Source organism: Anoplophora glabripennis, unplaced genomic scaffold, assembly GCF_000390285.2.
Source record: "Anoplophora glabripennis isolate ALB-LARVAE unplaced genomic scaffold, Agla_2.0 scaffold1314, whole genome shotgun sequence".
Taxonomy (NCBI): Eukaryota; Metazoa; Arthropoda; class Insecta; order Coleoptera; family Cerambycidae; genus Anoplophora; species Anoplophora glabripennis.
In genome coordinates, this window is record NW_019417441.1 from 14,957 (window position 1) to 36,838 (window position 21,882).

At 35.9% G+C, this 21,882-nt stretch overlaps 1 protein-coding gene across 1 annotated transcript; it reads right to left on the reverse strand.

Annotated features, from left to right (window-relative positions):
- Positions 1–4,916: 4,916 nt before the first annotated feature.
- On the reverse strand, positions 4,917–7,445 carry LOC111692343. The gene has a single exon (XM_023456306.1). The coding sequence runs from the start codon at positions 7,443–7,445 to the stop codon at positions 4,917–4,919; it is 2,529 nt and encodes an 842-aa protein (XP_023312074.1).
- Between the last annotated feature and the right edge of the window lie 14,437 nt (positions 7,446–21,882).

Genomic DNA, 21,882 nt, shown 5'->3' on the forward strand with positions numbered 1-21,882 from the left:
GGGGCCCCACGTTGGGCGCCAATTTGCTACTTTCTCGTTTCGCTGAGGGTTGATGTACTTACCCTGATCTTAAAGAAAAAAAGGGTCCAAGTTGGAAGTGCAAAACCTTAAGCTAGCCTTCAGCCGGAGCTGGTCGTGCGGTCAATCTTTAAGAGGACCGTTTAGTTTAAGGGCGCCAGTAACCATTTACCCTAGGGCTCTAAGCTACTCAATATTCGATTACTAAATATTGAGTTAAAAGATAATGTTGACCCAAAATAGCTTATTTAGCGACTAGTAGCACCTAATCCGGTTATATTTTAATATGCTCAATTTACTAAATTAATAGAACGAAATAGTTCAGTTACTAATATTTATTAATGTTATTACTTCAGAATCACAACTAAAGTATCTAAGTCGTCGATACCTATTAAATAAATGATTATAAATAAATGAGAATAAATTTCAATTGGGAGACCGCTCGTGATCACGATAGGTGGACAATTGTTATATCTATCATTAATCCTTATCTAATTCTCTATAAACAAATTGAATAAACGATATTAGTAAGAAAAAAATATATACATATACGTAAAAACCTATCTCTCCATTCCAAAAACTGTCGTCACCTTTTTTGCGAATCTCATATATTAAACGGCTTAGATTTGTAGCCAGAAAAGAAAGGTAATGAATGTTGCCTATGGCTTAGGTCCATAAACATTTTTAAACAGAATATACAGGGTCTAACTAAATAAGTGTAAAACATTTAAGGGGGTGATTCCTCATCGAAAAAAAGATAGGATCTTTCATATAAAGCAACTTCATTGGAGCATCCCTTGTTAAGATACAGCCCCTTAAAGGGGGTACATAAAATTTGTTTAACAATTTTTTTCACAAGCACTAAACAAGTTACAATATTGAAATTAACCTGACATTTTCTACTACCAAAAAGACACTTAGCCAGTAATTTATTTGGTTTACCCCATGGTTGTAAGGGGTGGAAAACGCAACCCCTAAAATTTATTTCCAACGTAATTTTTTGTCTTATTATTTTTTTACCATTTAAAAATTTATTTCCGATAGCCTGTTTCATTCTAAAAAAAAATGTCTCTTGAATTTTTTGCCCAAATTAAACCAGTTCGCAGCAAAAAATTATTTTACGAACAACTACAGAGATACATCGTCATAAATGCGGACTGGATTTACTGTTATTTTGTAGTTACTACCTGCATTAAATGATTAAAGGGGAATAATCAAAACTAATTTAATAATAACAAAACATACAACATGTAGAAATCATAGTAAATGTTCAATATGTCTACCTTCAGACATTACGCATGCGTCTAGACGTCGGCGCATTGAGCCACGTATTCGCTCAAATATTCCTGGAGTCTCTCTAATTACCCTGCACGCATCGATAATGCGGTTTCTTAAGTCCTCTACATCGCGAACAGGAGTACGATAAACCAAATGCTGCAAATGGCCCCAAGTAGACAAATCCAGAGGATTGAGATCCGGGGATCGAGCGGGCCAATTCTGTGGTCCTCCTCGACCTATCCACTGATTTGCATATGTTTCAGTTAAATGCTGACGTGCTACTTGACTAAAATGGGCGGGAGCCCCATCATGCATAAAAACCATATCCCTTCTGACGCCCAAAGGAACTTCCTCCAGCAGTACGGGGGGATGCACTTTTCTTAAAAATTGAACGTATGCCTCACCATTTAATCGAGGAGGTAGAAAATGAGGCCCAATTAAATAATCCCCAATAACTCCGACCCACACCTTAAGAGAAAACTGTTCTTGATGGTTAGTTTCGACAATAGCGTGATGGTTTTCATCAGCCCATATGTGGTAATTATGAAAATTAATAATCTTGTCCCGAGAAAAACTACATTCGTCTGTGAATTCGATCGTCTTCAGAAAGTCACGATTTCTTCTAATCATTTCCAGCATCCAATTGCAAAATTCAAGACGGTTCGGAAAGTCTCGCGGTAACAGTGCCTGTACTCGTTGCAGATGGTAAGGGTATAAGAGATGTTCCTTTAAAATTCGAAATACCGTCATATGATCAACATTTAGCTGGAAAGCAATCTTTCTAGTACTGGTAGTAGGTTGTTCTTCTATCAAATTAAGTACTGCTGCCTCAAGCTGTGGTGTTCTTACTTCTCGATGGCGACCACAATCCTGCGTTCTTTTGTTGAATGAACCATATTCACGTAATCGTTGATGAAGTCAGACAAATATTCTATGTGAAGGATGCTGCCGTTGAGGATACATTTCAGCATATCTTGTAGAAGCTTCTAACCCATTCCCCTGCGACAGACCGTAAACGTAATGCATATCAGCCATTTCCTCATTTGTGTATGCCATTTTAATAACAAGTGAATTATTAAAGTAACAAATTAAGAACAGAACAATACACAATTAGTATTACTTCAATTTCAAAAATTTACAAACTGACAGCTTGATTCCAATTTAATTGTCAGTATCGCTAATGGCGGCCTACTAGATAAATTAGTTTCGTATTTTCGTTTTATGGCGATATGTATCTTGTTCGTAAAATAATTTTTTGCTGCGAACTGGTTTAATTTGGGCAAAAAATTCAAGAGACATTTTTTTTTAGAATGAAACAGGCTATCGGAAATAAATTTTTAAATGGTAAAAAAATAATAAGACAAAAAATTACGTTGGAAATAAATTTTAGGGGTTGCGTTTTCCACCCCTTACAACCATGGGGTAAACCAAATAAATTACTGGCTAAGTGTCTTTTTGGTAGTAGAAAATGTCAGGTTAATTTCAATATTGTAACTTGTTTAGTGCTTTTGAAAAAAATTGTTAAACAAATTTTATGTACCCCCTTTAAGGGGCTGTATCTTAACAAGGGATGCTCCAATGAAGTTTCTTTATATGAACGATCCTATCTTTTTTTCGATGAGGAATCACCCCCTTAAATGTTTTACACTTATTTAGTTACACCCTGTATATCAGCCGTCCTTAAGTTTTAATTAAAATCCTCAATAAATTTAACTGAACAAGACATATTTCAGAGACTACTTCGATTCTAATTTTGAAAAGGGCAATAGTATTTTCAGAAATGCCCTTCTCAAGTAAAATAATGGCGTTCACCTAACACTTCCGGTTATACCGGAAGTTTACGTCATCTTCGTTATTTTATATGGAACACCCTGTATATTATTGCAATTTTGGATTCTACGTCAATTTTTAGATGAACTTTCATAAAGGTTTCCTATTACTTAAAATTTTTGATATACAGGGTGTTGCAACTCGTATTGATTACAGCATATCCGTTGATCTTCTGGTGCTGGTTCTGGATCTTTTATGCCTATAGATAGACTGCTTGTAATAAAACTTTTATTTCAACAAATTATACATTAACAAATTTGTACAGTTACGGAGCTTGTCAAACAAAAATTGGACAGAACATTGACACTTGCACACTCGTCAATAATAAAAAGAAAATACACAGTTTGGGATCAAACATACTCCCCCCCGTTGAAAACTTATGAGTTTTTAACTAGTTTAAAGGTAGGACACATAATTTTGTGATAGGACGTAAAAAGATACCTGCTTTGGTTTTAATCTCAACTACCCGTGCGCGACCATCGCGACCAGGAATGATCTTAGTAACTCGAGCCAACGGCCATTGTAAAGGAGGCACATTTTCGTCTTTGACGAGCACTAGCGAATTTTCATTAATGTTAGAATGACTTTTAAACCATTTGGGACGACTTTGAAGTTGATTTAAATATTCTGTTCGCCAGCGCTTCCAAAATTGCTGTTGTAACTGTGTGCATTGCTGCCAAAATGATAAGCGGTTGACCGGTGTTTCAGTTATGTCGCGTTCGGGATAACTTGTTAGCGGTGCGTGAATAAGAAAATGACCTGGAGTTAGATATTGTAAATCGTTGGGGTCGTTTGATAACGAACACAACGGTCTAGAGTTAAGAATGGCTTCTACTTGGTTAAGCACTGTAGCCAGTTCTTCGTAAGTAAGAGTTAAGTTTCCAATTACTCGTTTAATGTGATACTTAGCAGATTTGATGCCTGACTCCCAAATACCACCCCAGTGCGGGCTATGTGGTGGTATGAACTTCCAGGTGATACCTTGGTTGGTGGAAGAGTCTTGAACTTGCGAAATATGACGTTTATTAGAGAGTAATTCATAAAGATCTCGGAGTTGGTTATTTGCACCAACAAAGTTTAAACCATTATCACTGAAAATTGTATTGGGCTTTCCACGGCGAGAAATAAAGCGTTTTAACGATAACAGAAAGGTTTCCGTTGTCATATCCGATACCAATTCGATATGGATGGCCTTGGTTACCATGCAAACGAATAGGCACATGTAAGCTTTGGTTATGACGGACTTTCGTAGGCGTGATTGGCGAATAAATAATGGCCCACCATAGTCTACACCAACTTTTGAAAATGGACGCGCAGTTCTTACTCGGTCATGTGGAAGTGCTCCCATCAGTTGTTCTGCAGTGATTGCTTTTAAACGGAAACAAGTAACACACTTGTTGATTATCTTTTTAACTTGACGTTTGCCATTTAATGGCCAGTAACGAAGTCTTAGATGTGCTAAAACCAGTTGTGGTCCTGCATGTAACAGAGAAAAGTGTACAGATTGTATTATTAAAAGTGTGACGTGATGGTTTTGAGGAAGAATAAGAGGATATTTTTGGTCGTAACTTACATCTGCGTTTTGTAACCTACTTGATACACGTAACATCCCGTTTTTGTCTAGAAATGGATTCAGAGTTTTTATTGAGCTTTTACTTAAATCTCCATTGTTTGTTAAAACAGCAATTTCTTTGCTGAAAGCTTGATTTTGAACAATTCGAATTATAGCCAAATGTGCACGATTGATTTCGGCGACTGTTAATGGACCTTGAATTCGATCGCATGTTAGTCTAGCATTGTGACTGAACCGAAAGCAATAAGCTATTGCTCGATTGAGACGTGTTAAAATCTTGATCGACCTTAATGACAGTATGGACGCTTGTTTTGCGTTGTTCCGGTAGTTCTATTTCCACAGTTCCGGAATTTGGAAAAGAATAGTCGTATTTGCAGAGCCAACTGGGACCGTTCCACCAAATCTCATTCGTGATGAGTGAATTTGGATCTGTTCCGCGAGACAAAACATCGCTTGGATTGTCTTTTGTTTTCACGTGGCTCCGTTGAAACCCGTTGGTCAATTCTTGAATTTCGCTAACTATGTTAGCTACGAAGGTGTTCCATCGACCTGGAGGTGAATTTATCCAATTAAGTACAATACTTGAATCAAACCACAGATGCACTTTGGAAGGTTTTAGATTTAAAATGTTGATTATCCGACGCGTTAGACGTGCCATAAGCAAAAAACTGCACAGTTCTAAGCGAGGTAATGTTATCGGTTTCAGTGGTGCTACTTTCGATTTGGCACAGATTAGCCTTGTACTAACTGCTCGAGTGGAGTACAAAACACGAAGATAAATGCACGTACCGTATGCCTTTTCTGAGGCGTCAGAAAAAGCGTGAATCTCTATCGCAATTATAGAATCACTAAGAAATAGCCACCGAGGTACAGATATGGCGGTCATGTGTATGATACCTTTCTCGAATTCTTGCCACTGTTTTAATATATCAGGAGGTAGGGGATCATCCCAATTGAGATTTCTAGACCAAATTTGTTGTAGTAGTAGTTTACCTCGAGTTATAACTGGTCCCAAAATTCCCAATGGATCGAACATTTTTCCGATAAATGATAAAATATTTCGCTTAGTACAATTAGTAACCGGTTGATCGATTGGTGAGCTAAACTGAAACATATCCGTAGTAGGATTGTAGCCAAATCCTAAGGTTTTAACTGATAGGTCATTGTCTGTTAAATGAATGTCAACTTTGTCTGTTGAAGACGTAATAGTATCACAGAGAACCGATTTTTGATTAGAAACCCATTTGTGGAGCTTGAAACTTGCTAGCGATAGTAACTCATTTAATTGAGCTTTGAGTTCTGCTAAACCTACAAGAGTATCTGATCCCGAGAGGATATCATCTACGTAGGTGTCCCGACGTAAAGCATTACCAGCTAGTGGATAGTCGGTTGCGTAATCGTCCGCTAATTTGACTAGGCTTCGTGTTGCTAGAAACGGAGCTGCGCTTGTTCCATACGTAACTGTTACTAACGTAATGCATTGCAAAGGATCGTTTGGAATATCTCTCCACAGAATGCGCTGCAAGTTAGTGTCTTGATCTGCTACTCTTATTCCCCGATACATCTTTTCGATGTCTGCTGTAATCACGTATTTATGTGTGCGAAACCTACATAGTATGTCGAATAGTTCAGGCTGCACTGTTGGCCCAGTCAAAAGTATGTCGTTCAATGAATACCCGCTGGTGGTCTTTAGCGAAGCGTCGAAAACGACTCGTAGTTTTGTAGTAAGACTAGACTCCCTAATCACCGGATGATGCGGTAGGAAGTAGCCGTCGGTGTTGTCGTTTTTGAATATTGACAAATCGAGATTTGAATATTTCGCGTGGCCAAGGGAAATATATTCATGAATGAATTTTTTGTATTCTAGTTGGAGTTTTTCGTCTTTTAATAAACGTCGTTCTAATGAGTAAAATCTACGTAACGCCATGTTAAAAGATCCGCCTAGTAGAGAACAAGCTGTATCGTCAATGAATGGTAAGCACACCGTGAAGTGGCCATTGGAAAGACTAGTATTTTCCACGAATAATTTTTCGCATAATCGCTCTTTGGGATTACGAAAACGAATGCTGTTAGTGTTAGAAGTGACTTCTTCTAATTTCCAGAAACGCGAAATTATTTCGTCGACGTCCCTTGTTGAGGTTGAACATAAAGCTCTTACTTGATGCGAGTAACTTGTCGGAGCTTTGCCCGTTATATAGCCTAACTTTGTATCTTGGAGAAACGGTAAATTATTTCCAAGCTGTTTTGATCTAGATGACATTATTTCAAAAAGTAAGTCACCTCCAATGAGTATATCAACTTGCGTAGGAGTATGATATTCTGGATCTGCTAATGCGATATAGTCAGGTATGGTAAACTTATTTGTGTTAACTGGATAATGTGGTAAATCTGCAGTAATGCTGTCTAAAATTGCGCATGACAATTTGGCTGTGAAGTCTGTAATACGTGACTGTATTTTTATATCTACCATATTTGTTACTTGTATCGGATTAGATGATAAACCTAAAACTTGAATATTTTGATTGTAGGTCCGTAAACCGGTTTGTTGAAATAATTTAGTTATGATAAATGAAGTTTGGCTTCCAGAATCTAACAACGCTCTTGCGCGTATAAATTTTCCGTTAGCAGTGACAACATTTATTTGTGCTGTGGGTAATAATACTTGTACGTTGTTAGTATTGTTAGTATGTAAAACCGAAGCGTTACCCGCAGTATCGGATTTACTATTGGATGTACTAGGATCCATTTTAGTCGAAACGCCCTGTAGATTTGAAGTTGGTTTATGCAAGTAAGTATGATGCCGCTTATCACAAAGTCTACAGCTGCTCAACTTGCATTGATTTGTGCAATTGTAACATAAATCATTGTTACGGGTTAAACTTAATTCAAAGTTAATTCTTATATCTTATTTAATAGTTAATTATTATTCTTTTATAAGCGGGTAATTCATTCTGTGATTAATTGGTTGCCTAGTATTGTTCACCACAATCTATTTAAATTCGGCGAAAACCGGTGTTCTCTTATTGCCAGGACAAAAACAGGACCCCGGCGAGGACTGAAAAGTAGTCCCAGAATAAACTAATTCTAATCCTTTATTTAGGGTATATAATAAATAGGGAAAAGGATTCCATAATTATCTCCTGTAGTGCCTTCTGTATACGTCTTCCTTTAATTTATTTTCGTAGATTATTTTCTTCCTATCGATATCGATCTAATTTTTACCAGGCTGTATCCCTATTCGCTTTTCGTGTGTACTATTGTCTGAGGTGTCGAATACAGCAGAGGTTCTTCGAGCGGTGATACTTTTGTTAAAGTTTATGTTATGTGTGTTTAACCATTAAATTGGGAATATTACAAAAGTATCCTACAAATTTGTGAGGAAGATTTTGTGCCTTGGGTAATTTAATTTCCTGCATTTCGCAAAGCGGATCAAAACGGCTCAGCACGAACCTAAGAACCACGCCTTAGGCAGACATTTGATACTAAAAGAAGCCTTCTACGAGGTGTAGAAGTGAGTAATTTAGTCTGATTTGATAGGTATGTAAATTAAAGTCGATTTTATGTTTCTTTTAGGGCTTTTTCATTCTTCTTCTTTTTTGTCTTGGATCTTATGCAACTCCGTTCTTCTCCTTGGAATCTTCTGTGTTCAACCTTATTTCACATCAGTACATTGGGGGCAACGGTGCACGTAATCTTGCCCGTAGTCCATATCTGGAGAATCCCGACGATAGTTTGGAGGAGGTCTCCCTTCCCGCTGTGTATACCATTTTCCCGGCGAATGCAGTCCACCCTGCACGAAGGGGTGATTTGGAGGTGCATCTACTCCGACAAAACCTGGCCAACCACTTCAGGGTGGGAGTTTGGAGGATCTGCCCTTCCGTGAACACAGATAAGTGCTAGGGATATTTTTCTTTTTTTTAAAGCCTATTGGGGCATACAAAATAGTGATACCTCCGGATATATATTTATCAAGAAATCCTTTAGCTGAAAAATTATTCAATTTATGTAACAATGTTAGTCATTATTTCTTTGTGTGTTGATTGAGTTTTATATGTTTATGTCTGTTCATATATTTTACTCCATTGCAAGCCAAAAGGCGGATGTTTGTTAAGACGAAAGTGATCACCTTCAGTCGACTATAATCATGGGTAAATTATTGTAGAACATCAGATATGTTATGCAGAAATATTTAAAGATCTCGCCCTATTAAGAGAGATCCTACATGTGATAATTTTGTTCATTTTCTTTATATACTAAATATAATTGTTATACTGTCAGTGTTATACTATTTGAATGAACGTATTGCTTTGATAAAAATATATAAGTGTACTTTTTTTGTTCTACTCATATTACTTTCTTTTTATCCTCCTTCAGTACAATTAAAGGTAAAAATTTATCACCCTCCTTACCTACTCCCCGCCGACTAGTTGGCCGAAGTGTGTAGCTACCATCGCTGCTCACTATATATTTTTTTCTATCGCTGGTGGCCCTTAAGAAATGATGATTTAAAAGGAGATATTGGAGATCTTTTAGTTTATGCTCCTTTATTTTATTTTATTATGTTTAAGATTGGCCAACCGGTAACAAAAATGGCGCCCAACGGTTTAAAATAGTTGGCAAAGGGGTGGTGTATTAATATTCTTCAGCCACTAAGTTATATCCTATCAAAATTAATTGTACTGATGGATGCTTGGTTGTTTTACGCGAATGGTAAGATTTTCTAAGCTGAAACTTTTGTTCAATTTTTTTTTTCTTTTGGAAAAATACTTTTGAAGGAGTGGATGCATTTCCATTTACATCTCTTTAAATAAAAATACTGCAATAAGTAACAATTAAATTTATTTTGCGTGAAATATTTTATTTGGCATACCTATCCAGAAATTCGTTTTTGCGCTGGTCAACAAAAATAGATAGTTTTTACAGCTAATCCATTTGGTGTTCTATTTACATTTTTATTAAACGTAGGAAAAGGTTTAATAAATCTCTTTATACATCTATGGAGAAATAAAATTTTAGGTGTATACAGAACCGGAAAAAGTATCTAATAATAAATTTATGTTGGGTAAATTATACTAGTTTTAGTAGGTAATAATAAACTGTGTCGCTTATTTCGCACATTGATTTGGGTTTCTTGATATTTGTAGGTGTATTAAAATAATAATACATAAATAACCATAATAATAATAATAACAAAAATCGATACTAATTAAATACTTATTAAATAAAAGCAAGCCATAATTAATATCTACTTATTAAATAAAAACCATAATAAATTATTAATTGCGATACTTATTTGATCCTAGTTTTTAATTTAACTACTTCGAATATAGATATGTAATTTTTTTTCTTTCTTTTTCTTTAATATTATCTAGATAGAATTATACTGATTTTGCTAATATAAATAGTATATAATAAAGTTTCGATATTAATATAGTTTCAACTTAGCTATATAGATACAGATTTATTTTTTTTTCTTCATTTACATTTTTTTTAAATTTGGTTACTAACTTAAAGTAAGATTAACATATTGCCTTCTTTAAACACTAATGTTAGATTTTTTCTGCTACAAAGATTAGATAATATTAATTAATATTGAAAATTACTTTGCTGTTCATTTTCATCACTAAATATTTCATACCATACTATGCATTGATAAAATTGTTATTTTTTTGTGTGTCGGGTTTTCCGCCTTTTTCGGAGGGGGTGAGTCAGTGTAAACACTGTCTTTTTTGTCTCATTACTTATTATAATTAGTTATAAAGCGTAACTTAAATTATTTTTAATATAATCTCATATCGTTTAGAGATTACTTTACTAGTATTTAAATTATGGAAGTCAATAGGTTACTCAGCGATGAATTATCATACGAACTTTCAGTTCGGGGTGTTAGTTCTGGTCAAAACGTGAAAGAGAAAAGAACTTTATTGCGTGAATTATTTCAGCAGGAACGCGCAGGCCAACCAGTTTCCAATGAATTGGAATATAGTTTTATTTCAGATATCCAGGAATTAAATATTTGTAAGATAAAGCTAGATGAATTGTCCGGTAGAATTCAGGATTTTTAAATAAACAACCGGGAGAATGAGTATAAAAGTATAAAGACTCGATTGCTTCACGTACAGGGACGCTTAAACAGATTCGTTCCGAATAATTCCGAAACTGCTAATTCTAGAAATGAATTAAATGACCTTTGTTGTAAACTTTTTCAAATATTGGAACATACATATCATGCATCCGGTTTACCAGGTGAAGTAAATAGTACGGGTGTTAATCAAAATAATCCGGAAAATGTTGGTACGCAAAATGATATTCCATCGAGATTTAGTAACCAAACAGAAATTATTAATTTGTCAACTGCTCGTTCAAGTCATCGTGTATTTTTTTCCAATACCGCGGTCCATCGAGAAAATCCATCATCACCTTCTCTCATCGACTTAGGTGAAAATCAAACTTCAAGCTCACGCGTAAATTCTCCGGTAAATAACGCGAATAGTAACTTTCAATCAGAATTAAATGCAGCTGCCAACCAAGAACCTCAAAAAAAACAGGTGATCCTCTATCTACGGTGATAGCTAGTTTTCTAACAAAATTAAATGAAATTTCTTTGGCAAAACCCTGTTGCTCGCATCAAGTTAGCTCCAATTATTCGGGAAACTTTGCCCATAATTTGATCTGTACTATGATGGCTCAAATATGAGTTTGTCTTGCTTCTTAGAAAGAATTGAGGAGTTACGCAAATCTCGTGTTTTTTCTAAAGCGCAGTTGTTAAATTCTATATCAGAAATTTTTAGACATGAACCATTGAACTGATACCGCTCAGTTCAGGAACACGTTTGGGATTGGGATGACTTAGTAACTAAAATGCTACGAACTTTTCAACCCAGTGATTACGACCGAGAGTTGTGGAAACAACTGGAGAAACGAACTCAGCATCCTTAGGAAAAAATTGTTTTCTACGTTGCAACAATGCAAAACTGTTTTAAAAAATTCCATGCTAAACCTAGCGAATTGGAAAGGGTAAATTTTTTGAAACGGAATGTTTTGCCGTATTTACAAACTGCTCTAGCTTTAAAATCAGTAGGGACCGATTTACAAATTTGTACCGTTCAAGAACTGTCGGAAATATGTCAAATATTAGAGTAAGCTCATCTTTCGGCAAATAACTACGTGCCGCCACCAACAAGTACTAGATATTCGGTTGAACCGGGTTTAGCTTATCGAAGGCCCAATCAAATTCAACCTCGAGTAGCCACGATTTCCGATAACTATATTGATCCAGTCGGTCAAAATAATAATACCAGTCATCTTTTGCCTCTTACGTCTAGTAATACTATTTGGGAACCGCAAATTTTATCAAATCCTTCCAACAGTAATTATTCTAACTCAAACGAAAATATTAATTCCGAGATCGTGCCTTCATTAAATCAAGTAAATACTGGTTCGCGCAACCAGAGTATCAAATGCTGGAACTGCGGTAAAGAAGGGCATCGTCAAAATCATTGTAAGGAACCCTTAAAATTACATTGTTTTCGCTGCGGAAAGCCAGACACTACAGTTAGAACTTGTCCGAATTGTTCGGGAAAATCCAGACCGAGTCAATGAGTGACCGTAAATTGAACTCGGGAAATCCTACTTCGGTCTCACAAACCACTTTGAATATTGCCTCAAATAACCTACTTCCTGTTTTAAACTATATTTTTACCTCTTGTCAAGGAGATAATAGACCCTACTTAGAAGTAGATGTTTTTGGCGTTCGTATGCATGGTTTATTAGACTCGGGTGCTAATAATACAATTATTGGAAACCCAGGGTGGGTTATACTTAAAAATATGGGATTAAAACTTTTACCGAGTAGTATAAATACATGTACAGTTGCCAACAACATGAAATGTTCTGTATTAGGTTCCGTCAATATTCCTTTCAAATTAGAAAACAAAGTGAAAACGTTACCTGGTTTAGTTATACCCGATGTGCCTCATCATTTAATTTTGGGCATGGATTTCTGGCTGGCAATGCAAATTATTCCTCATTTTGCTCAAAAGTGTTGGACTTTTAGTGATTCTTACCCGCAAGATTTTTCCGTTAATTATGTATGTTCAATAAATAAAATGGATACCGATCAAATTCGCCTACTCGATAATTTGTTGGATAAATATTTTAAATTAATGGGTGATAAGTTAGGTTGTGCGACATTAGTTCAACATAAAATTGTTACGGACGCGGAGCCCATTAAACAGAGAGCGTACCGTGTTTCGCCGATCATACAAGAACGTATCGATAATGAAGTAAAATATATGTTAGCCAATGATATTATCGAACCATCAGATTCCGCTTGGTCTTCACCGGTAGTTATGGTCCAAAAGAAAGATGGATCATATCGATTTTGCGTTGACTACCGCCGACTTAACCGCGTTACCAAGAAGGATGCTTATCCTCTACCATATATTGCTACAATTTTAGATAGATTGCGAAAGTACCTAAGCAGCCTAGATATTAAATCCGCCTATTGGCAAGTTCCTGTGTTGGTTGAGTCTCGTGAGTATACCGCGTTCACTATTCCAGGGAGAGGCCTTTTACAATTCAAGCGCATGCCTTTTGGGTTATCAAATAGTCCCGCGACGTGGCAGAGATTCGTGGATAAGTTATTAGGGGAAGAACTGGAACCTAATGCGTTCGTATACTTAGACGACATTATTGTAGTATCCGATAATTTTGAAAAGCACTTGAAGTCCTCGAGAAAATTTTTAGCAGAATGGTTAACGCGGGTTTGACATTTTCTAGGGAGAAATGTAAGTTCTGTTTGTCCGAACTAAAATACTTAGGGTATTGGTAAATTCTAAAGGATTATTAGTAGACCCGGACAAAGTAAAAGCCATTTTAGACATACCCCCTCCCAAAAATATCACGGAAGTACGACGCATAATCGGGATCGCTTCGTGGTATTGCAGCTTCTTACCGTCATTCTCGACCGTTATAGCTCCACTCACCGAACTTCTGCGTAAAAATAGGAAATGGAATTGGTCAGACGAGTGCGAAAAATCATTTCAATCTATAAAAGATTCCTTGGTATCGGCACCCATTTTGAGCTGCCCTAACTTTTCGAAACCTTTCATAGTTTTTTTTATTTATTTATTTTTTTTCATGAAGAGTACGTGATTAGTTACATTAGCCGATCGTTAAGTCGCGCCGAACGTAATTACTCAACTACGGAAAGAGAGTGCTTGGCCGTTTTATTGGCCATCATAGCTTAGTTTGGCTACACAATTTAAAAGAGCCAACAGGACGTTTAGCACGTTGGGCCTTACGGCTTCAGCAATACGATTTTGAGATCATTCACAGAAAAGGCAAGGAACACGTGGTGCCTGATCTCCTATCGCGCGCAATTCCCGAAATTAATGTTGTAGAAAATTTGACCAACAATGCACCTACTAATACGTCTTCCGATAAATGGTATAATAGGATGTTAGATTTTGTTCATAAAAGACCCTTACAATCTCCGAAATGGCGAATAGAAAACGGGAAATTATATAAATATGTTTCAGATCAATATATTCACTTACGAGACGATAACGAGTTGTGGAAAGAAGTTGTTCCCAAAGAATTACGGAAAGCAATTATTAGTAAATATCACGATTCCACTATTTCATGTCATGCTGGCATTTTTCGAACTACTAAGCGCATAAAATCTCAATATTTTTGGCCGAAAATGCACAATGACATTACGCGATATGTACGTTCCTGTTCAGTCTGCTTAGCTCAAAAATCCATTCAAAATGCCCCAGCTGGAGAAATGGGACAAACTTGTACGGCTTCAAAACCATGGCAAGCTGTTAGTGTCGATCTTGTAGGACCCTTACCACGTTCCTCTGAAGGTTACAGGTTCGTCCTATCAATACTAGATACTTTTAGTAAATACGTATTATTTGTCCCTTTGCGTACAGCTACGGCCTCGGCAGTAACCGAAAAGATAGAAGAAAATTTATTCCTAGTTTACGGTGTTCCAAATGTGTTAAAATGCGATAATGGAGTGCAGTTCCGCAGTAATCTCTTTACTAAGCTTTGCGAGAAGTACAAAACCAAAATACTGTATACTCCGTTGTATCATGCCCAAAGCAATCCAGTTGAACGCTATATTCGTACTTTAAAAACTATGTTATCTTGTTTTGTAAACGACAATCATAAAACGTGGAGTAAATTATTGCCTAAAGTAAGTTGTGCGATGAGAACTTTAACTAATGAAGCCACGAGGTTGACGCCATTCTTTATAAACGTCGGAAGAGAGCATATTATTTCCGGGGACGATCATGAACGTCCGACATTTTCCGATAAACCCAGTCGCGATTACTCCTCTCAATCTCAGGAATTTGATTTGCTTTTTCGAGATGTTAAGGAGCGGTTACAACGTGCTCATGAACGTAGCAAACCGCGTTATAATTTACGTCGTCGTCCGATTCAGTTTGCCGTTGGATCAAAGGTTTACCGCTGAAATTATGTCATCTCAAACGCGATCAATGATTTTACCGCAAAATTAGCTCCTCACTATTGCGGGCCGTTTATAATAAAAAGAAAGATAGGAGCGCTAACATACCAACTGGTTGACGAAAAAGATCGTGACAAGGGCGTTTGGCACGTCAAAGATCTAAAAGCGCATCCCCCAGATACTAACATGGACGGAGACTAATTGTTTTTTTAATCACAGATTTGGAAAATTATGGGGTAATTCTCCGGAAGAAGGGGAAGAGTTGTTACGGGTTAAATTTAATTCTTATATCTTATTTAATAGTTAATTATTATTCTTTTATAAGCGGGTAATTCATACCGTGATTAATTGGTTGCCTAGTATTGTTCACCACAATCTATTTAAATTCGGCGAAAACCGGTGTTCTCTTATCGCCAGGACAAAAACAGGACCCCGGCGAGGACTGAAAAGTAGTCCCAGAATAAACTAATTCTAATCCTTTATTTAGGGTATATAATAAATAGGGAAAAGGATTCCATAATTATCTCCTGTAGTGCCTTCTGTATACGTCTTCCTTTAATTTATTTTCGTAGATTATTTTCTTCCTATCGATATCGATCTAGTTTTTACCAGGCTGTATCCCTATTCGCTTTTCGTGTGTACTATTGTCTGAGGTGTCGAATACAGCAGAGGTTCTTCGAGCGGTGATACTTTTGTTAAAGTTTATGTTATGTGTGTTTAACCATTAAATTGGGAATATTACAAAAGTATCCTACAAATTTGTGAGGAAGATTTTGTGCCTTGGGTAATTTAATTTCCTGCATTTCGCAAAGCGGATCAAAACGGCTCAGCACGAACCTAAGAACCACGCCTTAGGCAGACATTTGATACTAAAAGAAGCCTTCTACGAGGTGTAGAAGTGAGTAATTTAGTCTGATTTGATAGGTATGTAAATTAAAGTCGATTTTATGTTTCTTTTAGGGCTTTTTCATTCTTCTTCTTTTTTGTCTTGGATCTTATGCAACTCCGTTCTTCTCCTTGGAATCTTCTGTGTTCAACCTTATTTCACATCAGTACATTGGGGGCAACGGTGCACGTAATCTTGCCCGTAGTCCATATCTGGAGAATCCCGACGATAGTTTGGAGGAGGTCTCCCTTCCCGCTGTGTATACCATTTTCCCGGCGAATGCAGTCCACCCTGCACGAAGGGGTGATTTGGAGGTGCATCTACTCCGACAAAACCTGGCCAACCACTTCAGGGTGGGAGTTTGGAGGATCTGCCCTTCCGTGAACACAGATAAGTGCTAGGGATATTTTTCTTTTTTTTAAAGCCTATTGGGGCATACAAAATAGTGATACCTCCGGATATATATTTATCAAGAAATCCTTTAGCTGAAAAATTATGCAATTTATGTAACAATGTTAGTCATTATTTATTTGTGTGTTGATTGAGTTTTATATGTTTATGTCTGTTCATATATTTTACTCCATTGCAAGCCAAAAGGCGGATGTTTGTTAAGACGAAAGTGTTCACCTTCAGTCGACTATAATCACGGGTAAATTATTGTACAACATCAGATATGTTACGCAGAAATATCTAAAGATCTCGCCCTATTAAGAGAGATCCTACATGTGATAATTTTGTTCATTTTTTTATATACTAAATATAATTGTTATACTGTCAGTGTTATACTATTTGAATGAACGTATTGCTTTGATAAAAATATATAAGTGTACTCTTTTTGTTCTACTCATATTACTTTCTTTTTCTCCCCCTTCAGTAGGATATTGGAGATCTTTTAGTTTATGCTTCTCTATTTTATTTTATTATGTTTAAGATGGGCCAACCGGTAATATCATTTTTAGTAACAAATTCCTGTCTTTGTTCCACGGTGCATGCCTTGAATTTAGGACATTGATAAATTGAATGTTTTTTGTTAGAACAAAATTCGCATTTGTGTTCGGAATGAGTATTTGAAAATTCACTAGTTACATGTGTAAATGTGCGCTGCTTCTGTTTGTTTTGATTGCTGTGAGTGGAATGTGCCACCTTCACAAGGGCACTGCATTGACGTTCCACGATATCTAAGAAGTTTTCCACAGTGGGTAATTCGGTTTTTGTTTTTTCTAACTCGTATGCTTTGTGAGTATGAAAATATATTTTTTTAGTAAGAATGCATAAAAGGATTACATCCCAATGTTCAACTGGCATTTTTAGCGCTTCTAACGAACTCAAGTGTTGTCGAACATCAGTTAAGAAGTTTCTCAAGTTTTGGGCATTCCCTTTTACGATGGGAGGTATGTCCAAAATACTAGAAATATGAGCTTCAATAATGTCGAATTTATTATCGAAACGTTTTTTGAGTATTTTTAATGCTGCCGGGTAGTTTTCTGACGTTAATCTTACATTATTGATTAAGTTAAGCGGTTCGTTTTTTAAAAAACCTTTGAGATAATAGAACGTTGAATGTCCGTTAATTTTTGGTTATTATGTATCATACCAGTAAATGCATCGAAAAATGCGTCCCATTCTTCAGCTATGCCTGTAAAGATGGGAACATTCACGTGAGGGAGTTTGATTGAACTATTATCTACATAAACATTACTTGAGCTATTTTGATTTGTTACCGTATTGCCATCGTCTAAGAAAGGTTTACATAAAGCTAAAGTATCGTAGTACATTGTCTCGACTGCAATACGTTCGGTTTCTTTAGATTCATCTCTAGCCTCTATTTGATACTGTACATCTAGAAATTGTTGATAGTTTTCAATGAAAGCATCTTTTCTTACTGAAAGTTCGTGCTTATAAGCTGTATCTAAGAGATCTTTGACATATTCGTGAATGCGTATCAGTGTGTCTTTGAGACACTTTGCCTTTTTTTGAAGTTTGTCCATGTTTAGATCTTTTTTATAGATGTTCAGTATAGATTATGAGACTAGTATTTACTTTAGAACAGTAGTTGGTTTGATTTTACAGTCTACACAAATATTTTAATTTGTAAAATATCTTGAATGAGATAGAATAAGAAATTATTGTTTTTGCTTACTAATCCTTCGGAATTTATAAACAATTTTTATCCGTACGTGTGCAGTGCTGTTTTTGTTGTTGTGTGGAACCTGCTGCTCACTAGGCTGCTGCTGTGGGCTGTGGAGTGTGGAGGTCCGAGCGCCGTTCCGTCGTCGTCAGGAAAGCTCGCCGTGCCGTAAAGGTTTCGTTGGGCTGTCGCGCTGCCGGGATGCTGCTTTGCCGGTGCTGGCTTGAGGCTGGATAATCGCTGCTTGAATTCCCTTCCCGTACAGGAACACCACTTGTTGTTGCTAGCTTGAAGGACCGTTGATGTTTTTGCAATGTTTTATCTATAGGTACATCCGGCTCGAAGTGACCAGCAAATATGTTGCAACTCGTATTGATTACAGCATATCCGTTGATCTTCTGGTGCTGGTTCTGGATGTTTTATGCCTATAGATAGACTGCTTGTAATAAAACTTTTATTTCAACAAATTATACTTTAACAAATTTGTACAGTTACGGAGCTTGTCAAACAAACATTGGACAGAACATTGACACTTGCACACTCGTCAATAATAAAAAGAAAATACACAGTTTGGGATCAAATACAGGGTGTCCGCAAATTTCACCGACAACATTTGACTGCATATTCACGCCGATAAATAAATACGATTTACGAAAAAAAGTTAAATAAAAACTTTTTGGTTTTTGAGTTACAGGCCTTCAAAGGTATCAAAAATAAAACTAATTTAATTAATAACTTCATAACCCTTTTACCGATCGCGTTAAAATTCGGCACATTTATTTGTACTATTACGGCGCGGCGTATTATTTTTCGGTTACTTCTCCCTTGTAGCAGTCAAAACTTTTAGAATGGTCGTATTTTTTTAAAAGGGGCAGCAACATTGAAAAGGTCGTTTTATTTAAAAAATATATATATTGTCTTTTGAGAAAATCGCCTACAGAAAGCCATTCTTGAGAAAAATGGCATTATTTGCAGGTCTGTACGTTTTGGTTTGGTCAGTGGAAGCTCGTCAGGTGACGCAAGTGACGCACCGCTTCACCTAAAATTTCCGTTTGGTTGTGCAATTTAAAATTATTTTTAATTTTATATAAATTTTATAATTTAGGTATAATTCTATATTGAAAATGTATTGTGTTCGTGAAAATCCTTCTCACGAAAGTCAATTTTTCGGTAATATTGCAAATGCAACTAAAAATTTCCAGATTCATTTAAAGCCTTTTTTTAGTCAATCAATGAACATGCTTCACGTTCTCAATGTCACGAGCCGCCACTGGTAACAGTGTCAATAAATAATACTCAAATAAACATTCACTGTATGTGTTAAATTGACAACAATAAACTGGTGACAGATTAGGTGCTTGTTTTGAAGTTTCACTAAAAATTTCGCAGCCATCCTCGCAAGAAATTGTGCGACATACGTTGACCGCACGAAAAACAGTAAGCACCTTAAAAACCAGAAGAGATAGGATAAGGAACCATTATACCATTCGAAAGAGAACAAAACTGTTCATCAGGTTGCGCAAAAATAAATTAAGATGGTTTAAAGTCGACTTGACTAAATTTCTACCACCCTGTATGAAATTAAGTCATTTTAAAATTATGGCAGAGGTTAGAGTTTTAGTTATGTCTCCTATAAATTTTATCGCTCTAACTTTGTTATTGTAAAATTCACATCTTTTTTAATTAAGCAGTGCTTTTTAATTTTTTTGTAAAAAAATTAAATACAGGGTGTCCGCAAATTTCACCGACAACGTTTGTCTGCATATTCACGACGATAAATAAATACGATAATAATATGCTTCAAAAATTGTTTTGTACTGACGAATCTTGTTTTACAAGGAACGGAGTTCTAAATTTTCATAATTTGCATGTGTGGAGTGATGAGAGTCCTAATAATGCACGATAATACACGATAATAATGACAGTACCTGATAGTCACATCTTGTTTTCATCACCTACTGAACTCAAAGTTTTAAATCCGTATATCGATCTGACTAAAGCTTTAAGAAATAATACGCTATAATAGTCCAAATAAATGTGCAAAATTTTAACGCAATCGGTAAAAGGGTTATGAAGTTATTAATTAAATTAGTTTTATTTTTGACAAGTTTGAAGGCCTGTAACTAAAAAAACCAAAACTTTTTTTCGTAGATAGTATTTATTTATCGTCGTGAATATGCAGTCAAACGTTTTCGGTGAAATTTGTGGACACCCTGTATTTAATTTTTTTCCAAAAAAATTTAAAAAGCACTGCCTAATTCAAAAAGATGTGAATTTTACAATAACAAAGTTAGAGCGATAAAATTTATAGGAGACATAACTAAAACTCTAACCTCTGCCATAATTTTAAAATGACTTAATTTCATACAGGGTGGTAGAAATTTAGTCAAGTCGACTTTAAACCATCTTAATTTATTTTTGCGCAACCTGATGAATAGTTTTGTTCTCTTTCGAATGGTATAATGGTTCCTTATCCTATCTCTTCTGGTTTTTAAGGTGCTTACTGTTTTTCGTGCGGACAACGGATGTCGCACAATTTCAATAAAGTTAGAGCGATAAAATTTATAGGGGACATAACTAAAACTCTAAGCTTCTGTCATAATTTTAAAACGACTTAATTTCATACAGGGTGGTAGAAATTTAATGCCGAATTTAGTCAAGTCGACTTTAAACCATCTCAACTTATTTTATTAAATGGAACACCCTGTATATTTTTGCGCAACCTGATAAACAATTTTGTTCTCTTTCGAGTGGTATAACGGTTCCCTATACCTATCTCTTCTGATTTTTAAGGTACTTACTGTTTTTCGTGCAGTCAACGGATGACGCACAATTTCTTGTGAGGATGGCTGTGAAATTTTTAGTGGAACTTCAAAACAAGAACCTAATCTGTCACCAGTTTATTGTTGTCAATTTAAAACATACAGTGAATGTTTATTTGAGTATTATTTATTGTTAAAAAATGGAAAACGTTAATATTTATTCAAATGCTGACATTCTAAATTTATAATTAATTCGTGGAGACCACAAGATATTAAATACAACTTGCAGAGCATTTAATGAGCATTTAATGAGAAATGCACTCATTGACTCAGTAGGGATATATTAAAAATAATTTTAATAAGATAGCAGAATTAAACTACATAATACGAATAATAATTATTTTCAGATATCTAATTAATTTGATCGAAGTGACCGCCATCTACTTGTAAACAGTTATGTATCCTTCGTGTTACCCCATCTGTAATAGCTCCTGATATTTGGGCAGCAGGTAAAGTTTCAAAAGCTTCTCTTATACGGGCAACTAAGTTTTTTTTGGAATAAGCTGGTGTTTAGTACACTTTATTGCACCCCAGATATAAAAATCTGTTGGTGACAGATCTAGAGATCTTGGTGGTCAACTGCAGGGTCCTACGTCTAATCCACCTGTCTTCAAACATTCCATTTAATTGGCGGGATACTTCGTTTCCACAATGAGGTGGAGCACCGTCTAGTTGATACCAGCAGCTTCTTAGTTTATCTAGGGGTAGATCCTCTAAAAAATCTGTTACAGCGGTTTTCAAAATAAGGAAATATCTTTGTGTATTTAAATTGCGCTCGTAAATGAAGTACCTAATCTGATTGTCTTTAACTAAGTAAAATACGTTGACACTAAACTTGTGTTGAAAATTTCTTTTGCGAATGACATG

Bases quoted from the DNA above. Each gene is read 5' to 3' on its own strand.
- LOC111692343 (XM_023456306.1), bottom strand. From the start codon at position 7,445: ATGGATCCTAGTACATCCAATAGTAAATCCGATACTGCGGGTAACGCT.